Consider the following 11,248-nt stretch of genomic DNA (forward strand, 5'->3'; position numbering starts at 1 on the left):
TATGTTACGGTATATAGGGGCACACTGTCCATCATATAGACCTATATATTTCTGTCTTAGATGGTTGAGCTTTAATGGATGAAAAGACTGTATAGGGAGTGTATTGAAGGCTGCACTTGACGCTAAAATACCCCGGGATTTAGAGAGCCAAGTACATGTCCCCTTTCAAATCCCGAATAGTTTTCACCGCTCCGATGATTTCAACGAAATGTCAGTCGTCTTATGTTCGACAAAACAAAAATGTTCCATAAACACGCTGTTAGTTTCTTTCTCTTAAAATAAAATGATTAAAACAAAAACATTTAAAAAAATCTCAGTCGATTTCATATTTCTTTTCATCACAATCATAGGTTTTTAAGAACTTAATAAAAATAATTATTTTAGGCTGATTTAACAGCGATTTAAATTGAATGAACCGTAGAATTTCGTGGCGTTTTAATTAAGAGAGTAAATAATGTAAGAGACAACCCTCAGTTTCGGGACATACAAGGAGGTTGATACATTGCTGTCTCTGCACACTCTGATACAAAATTACTACAGCGCAGGCACCAAAAAGCGAGCTGGAAGACGTGTCTTTCCATCTTAGTTACATTAAAATGGTCTATTCTATACGTCTTTCAGTTTCATAATTGAATTGTTACATGACGTGTGTGCGAAAAGTTCCCAAAGCTAATCTCTGAAAACTTTATTTCTCTAGCCATAACGACCAAGAGATAAAAAGAAGAACTCGAGTTTTGGCTGGAAGAAAATGTCTTTCCTTGTCGATTTCAACACGACCTGGTTTCTCGAAGCCTATAATTTGTCAGTCGACCTACTAATGGCTAACTGGACACGAAATATATCTCTATACCGAATGAACCGACGAGGTCATAAAGTTCAAGATGATTTAGTGTCCTCTTACGTCCTTCTCATTTTGCCCTACGCCGTCATTCTACTATTGGCCATCTTGGGCAATTCCCTGGTCATCGTCACTCTTGTCGTCAACAAGAGAATGAGGACGGTCACCAACGTCTTCTTGTTAAATATGGCGTTGAGCGATCTGCTCTTGGGAGTTTTCTGTATGCCCTTTACCTTGGCTGGTGTCCTACTGCGAGCTTTCGTCTTTGGAGAACTCATGTGTAAAATGATCCCTTATGCTCAAGGTAATCCATTTTTGCCTTAAATGTCACTGATCAAAGATAGCGAAGTTTTTAAAGATTCCGACCATTTTTGTACTCGCGTCTTTGGGAAACCCTTTGAAACAGAATATTTTTCTCAAAACACTACACTGAAAACTACGTTTTAGGAAGAGATATTAGAATATTATTGAAAACAAAACCCTTCATTTTACTCCGGATGTTCATAAAACCCAGCTAAATTTGAAATTCAATCTTTGCAGCGAACAAAAATGTTGTACTAATAAAATGGGTGTACTGTAAGCTTATTTTGCGTCTTTGAACCAATACCGTATACCATGGGATCCTTTTCCATTATAAGGAATTTGTTTATTGGTTTTTGAAAGGATATCCTAGGGTAAAGCCACTTAGCGTGTATATTGCTATGGATGTTAGGAAATTTCGGTGCAAACAACCTCAGGATAAACCGCTTATCGTGAGACTTACAAATGTGGTAAGACTTAAAACCCTTTCAGGCAAAGTTGCTAATTAAATGTCTCTTTATATAATGCTTATTTGCTGTTACATAATATTAATCCTCTTTATACGTCAACGACTAATATTGTCAACTACGTATGCCTATTTGTTTAAACTAATTTCAAATCTGGCTTATTTTAAAAGTCTCTCGCGTATTAAACTTTTTTAACCTCTTAATACGGAGGCCAAGCTTTTATAAAACTTTAAGGAGGTGGTGAATTTTAAAACTTCCATAATATTTACGATTTAATTAAGCTTCCTTCTTTTGAAAAATGACACAAAATTCAAAAAAGCTTTCACGAAAAGCTGGCGCTCTTCGTAATAAGTTGTTTTGAAATGTTAATAATCTCCGGGTTCATTCAAAATTAAACAAACCAAGGCTTAAAGGCATTCGAGTTGTCTAGTGAGGTTTTATTTAGGTTGAGAATTTATATTTATCTTGCTTAAATTAGCAATAAAGCTCGGCAATAACGTATGAATCAAATAAACACCAACCAATTTTGGTATATACTTATGATTAATATTTTCCGTGCCAACTTTTATTTGGTTTTATATCAACCATTCATGACAAGTAATTGAAGCATAAATTGGGTTTTTACGTATGCAAAGAAGTCGTACGAAAAAAATAGCAATAATTATATTGTAGAGGGACTAACATTTTCAGACCGTTGCGTCATCTGATCTGACGTTATCGAATTTTAGCATAAGGCAAAAAATAAAAAGCAGAAAAAAAATCCCCTTCAAAATAATTTTACGTAATTTTGAAATGCTTCAGGAAGTCCTGGGTAAACATCAACATGGCTTTATAGCCCCACTCCCACGAACCGTAAAAACTAATCAAGTTCACCCGGAAATCTAACAGGGTAATAACTAATTTGGTTACAAATGCACTATTTTATTTTATTAAAAATTCTTGGAACCATCACGGATATTAAATTTCTTTTAGAGAAAAAGTCGTTTCAAAAATTGTAAGCGCCGTCAGGGGAAAAAGAAGTCCGTTTGAAATTTTGGGGAAGCCATTAAATATTAAATAAATTTTCCTTCTGATTTCGGGGATGGGGAATTCTCGGATTTCTTCCGAAATAACCCCAAAAACATTCAGACCCCAGGTCTATATCCTAGCCTTTCCCATCGGCTTATTTCGTGAAACGTTACCGATCAATATTCCCCAGAATGAGAAATTCGAATACTTAAAGGAAAAGTTAAGAAAACATAACATCGTACCTTAAAAGCACGGACACATTCTTTAAATCTAAGAATATATACGTCCTTGTTGCTGCAAACTTCGTATAACTATTTTCTCCAAGCTTTCGCTAATCTAATACTAGCCAGAACTCGCGAGTTGTTGTAGATGTACATTCTGTATTTCTTTATGTATTTATCACTAACACCCTCGAGGTTTAATCGCGAAGCAGTGGCGTGTGACTATTTGAATCAAGAAATGAGGCTTGAGTCTCAATAGCACACACTGAACCCCCCCAAAAAACCGAGAGAAAATATAAAGGGAAGAAGTTTATATAATAATTTGGAATAGAAAAAAATGTGCTTCCATATTGGATTGTTCAAGAGTTCGAACCGACAAACTTTTCTTTTACTGCCGAGTCAACATGGACATGTAATCAAAATCACAGAAATAAATTTTTCTTTTCGGTCTATTTTCCTTCAAAAAAACTACGTCCTGTCGTTTTCGATTTTGAGTGAAATAAAAAGTAAGAACATTACGTTTTCTAGGAATCTCTTGCTTTCATTTATTTTTATGTACAATATACCAAAATTCGAATTTTTCCTCGTAAAATAGCACTGTCTGAACTTTCCTAAACTTTTATTTAATTATTCCAAACATAAGTTCGTAAGATATGTTCCATAAGTTTGTCACTGGTAACTGAGAGCTTGTCATGAAGTGAATGAGGTAGGTCATAATTCTTGTTGAGCGACGCCTGGTGAGGCGTTGTCAAAGGCTTAGTACAGACTAAATAGGAAGATGGAAGTCCTGCAAAATTAACCGAGTGTAGGACTTCAATTCTCGCTTGTCGTTCTCGAAGTAGCTCGAGAGCTGTAAGTCTCTAGAATTACTAAGTGTAGGTCGTCATACTTATGGAACATATCTTATAAACTTATGTTCCAATGTAATTTCGGAGAAACTAAACTCTAGTTTGGTTATTCTTTCATATATCATATTTGGCCTGATTGCGTAACGAATTCCTCGCTTCTTTTGTCAAGGGTATACGTTGTTTACCAACTAAATATAATCAAGTCAAATTCGGGATGCGGCTTTAAAACATGGCACTCGTTTACGGAGCTGAGCCCAAGGCGAAAGTATGAAATAAAGCGGCTTACGAGTCTTCGTTATAATTATTCCGAGAAGGATTTTCCTTCAGCCTGAATGCGAGAGTGCACGAAGCCCCGTCGTGTTACACTAGCCTTAATTCCCTTCCCCACAAAACTGGTTTTATTTGTTTTAAGAATAACGTTATTTATCTTCAAACTTATTTTCGTTAGCTAAGATGAAATAATTAAGCAAATCGCGCTAAATCCTTAATTATGCAAATGTTTACCTTCTAAGAAGAAAGAGAAAATGTGAGGCATTAAAATGTTATTTTGTCAATGTTTTTAATTTGTACAACTTCTTTATCGGCTTTGCTTATTTTCTTCTATGTTTAATTTATAATTAAGGCAAACATTGAATAGATTACCATAAAATATTCCGTAATAAGTCACTCTCCGTATAAGAAAGTTCCATTTTTGATCTTTTATTGCAGCGGATGTTCTTTATACGATTGTGAGTCGAAAATGTAACTTTTATGACATTTTCCCGTCCGGGTCACTGTTTTCAAGTTAAGATTGTCCAGAGTATTTCACGAATGACTCCTTAAATCTAATTAAGAAAATGAAAGACAAAGATTTCTAACTTAATTAAGAGGTCATACCTTAAACACTCAAATAATAACTTGAAAACGGTGTCCCTTATGGCAAAATGAAGATAAAAGTTACATTTTCGACTCAAAATCGATTTCTCAAAGAACATCCCCTTAATTTATGGCAGACTTATCAGAAACACCCTGTATAATTAATCTTCTTTGTTTAAGAATCCGTAAGACTTCGCAATAAATGCAGTTTTTTTGACATTACGCATGTACTTCCTATAAGACCCAATTCGAAATTTTAAAAAATTAAATCAAGTTTAATGATTATTTTAATTTAAATTATATTGTGTCGTAATGCGCTTTGCTATACACTACAGTTAATCTCACGGTGTTATAGTGTCCTTGAGTTCCGGTAAGCTCTGCTAAAGCTAAATATCCTTGGACAGTTAGTGGTCAAATTTGATCCTAAACTTGAGGATTTATTTAAATCTCGGTCAGTATACTACAATCTCTCCTGTAGAGCTAGCTAGCTAGAGCTGTCTCGGCAATCAAATCCCTTAAGTAAGACGAACTGCCTTAGCTTCCCTTGTAGAAATCCTATAAGTGAAATAAGCTCTGCTGGCGCGAGACGGTCAAGAAAATAAATTCCTAAAAACCACGATAAAGATAGTCCAGGGACCTTTAACGGAAACGACCCGGGGTTCGCCATCATTTACCAAAGCGAAAGATATTAGAAGGCGGTTAACGGAACCAAGATGTACATTGTCTTCTTGTTCTTCTTTTTTTATTTGACCTCCATAAACGCCTAAATGGCCCAGTGGTAAAAGAATGTTCGGTTCTAACGGACGATGCTGTATTGTTAAAGCTATCTCCGTATCGAAAGGGTTGTCATTATCGTGTCTCAAATTCCGAGTGAAATGAGCTCTATCTCAATCGACGTCTTAATCTTAATGCTTTTCAGCGAAATAAGCGACGCAAATACATTCCTCAGTTCGTTAAATTAATGTGTTGATATTTCATTTTATTGCAGCCTCGGTATCGTGTTAAAGGAAAAGGCCTAGTAACATAAAATTTACCAAGAAGTGATATCTATTTTATTAGGGTGAAGGTTTAAATTCGCCACATGTCCAGCTTTATCTCCAGTCCAAACGTAGGTCCGGAGTTAATCTCCGCCTCTAAATTACAGCCAGCATATCATTGGTTCTTGAAAACTCACGTCATCGCGACGCGAATGACGAAAATTACGTATTTTCCGACTGAGGAGAAGCGAAATAGTCCGGCCTCCTTTTTCGTCCCCCCTTCTATTTTGAAAGGGAGAGTGGGACTATGGCGCGCGAATAAACTGGATATCACTTCTTGATTATACCTTAAGAGATCGACGGTCTTTTTCTAAATATAAATTAAACCAATTAACCTTTCCTTTAAGTTTTGAGAACTCCAACAAGTTTCCAATTCGTATAGGCTTAGTATTGAGTGTTTTTAAAATTGTTTCATTTAATCAAGTCGAAGTTTAAATTTCTTTACTGATTAGGAATCCTGAACTTCAATTTCAATTAAGATTTTAATTGAATAACTTTAATTATTTTTTTCTTACGCTTTAATTCTTTTTGGATGAGGTTGTCTTTCATTAGGAAAATTTAATTAAACTCGCTTGCGCACTAATTATCCCAACTAAAAATTAAACTTTAATGGTAATTAGATACGGTCGCTGTACTTTTCTGGTTTCTTAACGCAAAAGGAATAAATTTAGCCTTTCTTCTTTTCTTAAATAATTAAAGATAAAATACCTTTGATATAAACCGACAATTTTCTTCCAAACATTGAGTATCTTAAAATATAAATGCTAGTAAAGGTATGGTTCTTGGTAAACCTCAGAGGCAAGTACAGACCCTCGGGATGTAATTTCTACCGTTATATGTAGGTGAACAAATATTTAATGGAAATGGATTTGAAATACTTATTTAGGCCCTAATGTTCTTACTTTTCAATACGTAACTAATACTCTTTTCAAACAGATATAATGGTTGCAATGAAGTTATTTATCTTTTCTTGGAAAGGGAACAAGGCAAGGATAAAAAATCCATTAGTTAGGATAAAAAATAAAGACCGCGTGATATTGTTGTGTTGTTATAAACTAGATATGCTTAAAAATATTTTTGTTTTCATTTGATATGCATTCGGAAGGAATTTATTGAATTTGACAGAAAAACCTTTTCCCTTCAGAATAACAAACAAGATGGCCCAAGGGCTGGGCCTTAATAGTAATTTTACACGGCTCACGTGACCCCCCGTATAGTTGATCTCCAATAAATCGTACAACTAAAAACATTTCTGAAACGCAATCGTGTATCCCCTTAATTTCTAATAACGTCACATTTCAAATAATATTAATGAAACTAAATTGTGCACCCCACTAAAGTATAATTTTTCAAAACCATACGAATCAAATAATGTATCTAAAACCAAATCCTGGATCCCCTAAACCAGAAATCACTATGACCGTAAACCGTCCCCTCTATTTTACGAAACCTAACCTAACCTAACCTAACCATTCAGCATAATCTCTGATGTATCACGCGCATGGTGCCGTTTCTAAAATTTTAACGGAATAAAATTCCGTGTAAAATTAAAAAAGTGCAGTAGTGCACGAAAATTATCATCTTGTTTCCCTTCACTCAAAAAAGCCCGCGAGATTTAAACTACCTTTCTTTCCTCTCTCTCCGAGCGGGATGCCCCCTCTCCCTCTTCCCCCTCTCACTAATATACCAGGCAGGCAGTTCTCTCTCTACGCGGAGCTTCGTATCGCCACCGCGTACGCTAGCGATCTCTCTCTCTCATCGTAAGCGTACGTTTCGCGGACGCGACCGGTTTCCCTCTCTTATCGTAAGCGTTCGTTTCGCGGACGCGTCCGGCACAGGGACAGGGACAGGGACAGGGACAGGGACAGGGGTTTTGGTGCCGTTTCTTAAATTTTAAACGGAAAAATTCCGTGTAAAATTAAAAAGGGGGGATTTATTTAACGCTTCTATTGGCTTATATTTTAAACAGGGGAACAGACAACTAAATCCGACGTAAAAGTATACAGCTTAGCTGGTTACAGCGGGTTACAGCGTCAACTATTGTTTTGGTCGTATGCCGTCTATATTGCGGAAAATTTATCAGTCGCTTTTATTGGCTGGTTAGGAAATAAGTTGTCAACAGTCAACTAAATCCCACGTCAGCGATTGGACCATATGTCGTCTGTATATTGCTGAAATTTACCTCAAAATATTTCCATTACAAATTGCATAAGCTTCTGATTAGCTCGTGATATATATAGTCATCTTAAATAAATTTTTATCTTATTTTCAACATCGCAATCAAAAAGTGTGGGTCGCTATTTATATAATAGTATATGCTCTGCGTGAAATCAAGGCCTCTCATTTCTATTGAGGACTAGTAAGAAGTATTTTTTGCCAACCCTAGCACAGTGAGCTTTGAAGGGGAATATTACTTCGATCCCTTCACTTGATATTTAGAACGACCTTGATATACTAGAATTGTAAGAATAGCGCAGTGTTCTTTTATCTTTAAAAGCACCCAGTTTTCTTATCCCTTATATTTTTTATAAGATCCATTGTGAAATGTTTTCATCGCATCTCCCTCTGTCTCTTTCGATAGCATCGCATCTCGTTACTCGTCGTTTTTGGCGCAAAAAAAATGGCGCGAAACCTAGGGGAACTCTTTGAACTATAAATAACCTTAGTGGGGATGGGCACAATAACGAGGTCCACTATACACCAAAACACGCTACGGTCCTACGCCTATCTAGAACGCGATTTAACACAACAAGCTTGAACGCGCCATCATAAAATTCTCTTCTCCTCCTTCCCTTCACATCCCTTGTAAAACTTTTGGCAGCTTGTTTGGAGCGTTATTTTTTTGGGTATTCCATCTAGCTCGGCCTTCTTTTTATGAGCCAAGGCTTGGAAGGGGGAGTTGAGTTTTTCCTACCCGTTCATCAAATTGACTATTTATTTTGGCGCCTATTTTGCGAAACTACGGAGGGGACGAAATAATCTAATAAGAATGACCTTTAAAATAATTTGGAAGCGCTCTTTACGATTAAATCTAAATCATTAAGGTAGCCAGACAATTTTATTGGCATAAACTTTTAGTTCAAACCGAGATAAAAATTTCGCATTTTAATGATTAAAAGTTTAAATTATTTATAATCGGAGTACAACAAGAAATGAAATGTAAATCTGACTCTAACATTGTTATTTATTATTTATTGTTATTGCAAACCGAGATAAAAATTCTGCTCTCAGTCTTTAATGATTTAAAAGTTTAATTATTTGTTCATGAAGTGCAACAATATTAAAATACATATAACTAAGATAAGAATTTTTTTTAAAAATGTTTTATAATCATGTCTTTAAAACTAAAAATTTTAATATCTGTTACTTCAGGCAATAAATTTTCTACACTCTATCTTTTACTTTTTCACCACTTATTAATGCAAATCCGACTATAGCATTCTAATTTACTTTTATACCTATATATTATTTACGAAAACAGCCGTGTCCGTGAGTGTCGGAGCTTGGACTCTCGTATCAATGTCGGTTGAACGTTACCACGCCATTTGCCATCCTTTAAAATCACGTCTCTGGCAAACCGTGTCCCATGCCAAACGTATGATCGCCATTGTTTGGTGCGTTTCTTTGTCTTGTATGCTACCCATCGCGATCTTGAGCGAACTCCAACCTTCCGGTGGTAAGTTTCGCGTTACTGTATATCGTCTTACAATCGAACTTACTAATGCATTTTTTTCCACAAAGACCTAAGAGGAAAGAAATACAAGTGTAGAGAAAGATGGCCTAGCGAGATATCCGAGCAAATTTTCAACATATTGATCGATATCTTTCTCCTAATCGTCCCTCTGGTTATTATGATGGTCACTTATTCTCTCATCATTTCGACTCTTTGGAAAGGAATCACCCAGCCTATCTTATCGCCGCAGAATGGTCCGTTCTTGTTTTATACTTTTTTTTTTATTTTTTACATCATCTTGCTACGTTTTGTCTTGGCTAATGGTGTGGACATAAATTCGTGGTAAAGATGGATTTGTTTTAGAATTTACCGCGCAATTTGAGATGCACGCGATAAGTCTCGTAATGGAACTATGTACATATCCTATGGGGCTATTACAGGTTGTTCCAAAAAGGGGTGGTAGGATCAAAGTACAGTTTTGAGTCCAAACTTTCTTCCGTGACATTTTTCCCTAATATCAGAAGGGGATTATAAAACAAGGGTGCACTCTGTATCCTCTTAATACTTAAGTTATGTAGCATGATTCTTCCCTTTCTCACCCCTTTTGTTTGCTCTCCTGCTCATCAAACTTCAGACGGGCATCGCACCGTGCTAGGGGGAATTCTATAACTGTTTGGTAATAAATCCTCAGCAATCAACCCACAAACCTTGATTGTGTTGACGTGGGACAAAAATTCACAAGCGCTATTATAGTAATGATGAGGGAACTATTTATCGCGTATTGATTCGGTTCAGTAACCTTGTTCCAAATATTTTGATGTTGGGTAGAATCATGATACAACTACCTCGCTTTGTGGTACACTTCTCTCGAAGAGAACCATTATATACTTCTGCTAATACCACCTTTTACAAGTTATGATTGAAGTGTTTTACGGTTACGGATAACACGAACACCTTTATATGGTATTGTAGAACTATATCGCGATAATTTATCATAATGAGAATAGGTTTTAGATTTTAGATATAATATTCGTAATGTTTTTGTGCCGTTTGAAACCGCGTCGAATCTCCAAACACTCAATTAACGCTTGCATGTAAATCGGACACAGGTTCTACCTCTCTTTCAACCATATCGAAGGACCGTAGTTGCAGTTCGATCGAAGCTGTTGAAAGTTTACGACACCACGCCAGCCTCTCATCGAGTCACAACCAAAAATCACTGACGCAGAAGCGACGTGTCATAAAAATGTTGTTCGTGGTTGTTATTGAGTTCTTCGTGTGTTGGACTCCTTTACACGGTGGGTAATTAAGCCCACGCCAATCCTAATTAGAGAACGTTTCGGAATATTTTACCTAAGTAATTTATAATTAGTTTAATTTCTAATTGCAGTCATCAACACCATATCTCTGTTCGATCCGGAATCAGTGTACGCGGGTCTCGGTTACCACGGTATCAGTTTCTTCCAGCTACTCGCTTACACTTCGTCCTGTTGCAATCCCATCACGTATTGTTTCATGAACTCCAAGTTTCGATCCAATTTCTTGGCGATTTTCGGATGTCAGGGTCGAGGTTCGTTAGGTTTCTCTTCGAGGAACAGTATGGCAACGACCTACCGTTCTACGTGCAGTACAGCACCCAGAGAAAATACGGCCCCGAAACATGTAGGATTTACGTAATATCTTGCTGAATATTTAAAGATCAATTTTTATCAATCGTATATTGTAAATACCCTATCGTTGAAATTTGAAATTGTATATCAAAGTCACTCTATAGTCTGTGCACTTGTGATGGTTTTATCGCGTTATACTTTTGATACAAATCCTTGCCCTTGAAAGTTTTAATAAATTCCCTTTGATATTTCTCTTCCCCATCCTATTATGGAGATTTTTTTAGACGACATTTCTATTTTTTCTTTCAAGATCTAAGAAAGTGATAGTAATTCGCCATCCTCTCTTATTTTTCTTAGAAACCCTCCTTCTTTATCCACTTCCTTCTTATTC

General features: G+C 36.2%; 1 protein-coding gene across 1 annotated transcript; it reads left to right on the forward strand.

The window, feature by feature from the left end:
• The first annotated feature begins 721 nt into the window (after positions 1-721).
• LOC149602614 (cholecystokinin receptor-like) lies at positions 722-11,248 on the forward strand. Its single transcript, XM_089860813.1, has 5 exons — positions 722-1,142; positions 9,056-9,250; positions 9,316-9,501; positions 10,357-10,545; positions 10,638-11,248. The coding sequence occupies exons 1-5, from the start codon at positions 749-751 to the stop codon at positions 10,922-10,924; spliced, it is 1,251 nt and encodes a 416-aa protein (XP_089716939.1). The 5' UTR covers positions 722-748; the 3' UTR covers positions 10,925-11,248.

This window comes from Phalangium opilio, unplaced genomic scaffold, assembly GCF_054372755.1.
Source record: "Phalangium opilio isolate 3A_F unplaced genomic scaffold, DU_Popi_V2 ptg000354l_1, whole genome shotgun sequence".
Classification (NCBI taxonomy): domain Eukaryota; kingdom Metazoa; phylum Arthropoda; class Arachnida; order Opiliones; family Phalangiidae; genus Phalangium; species Phalangium opilio.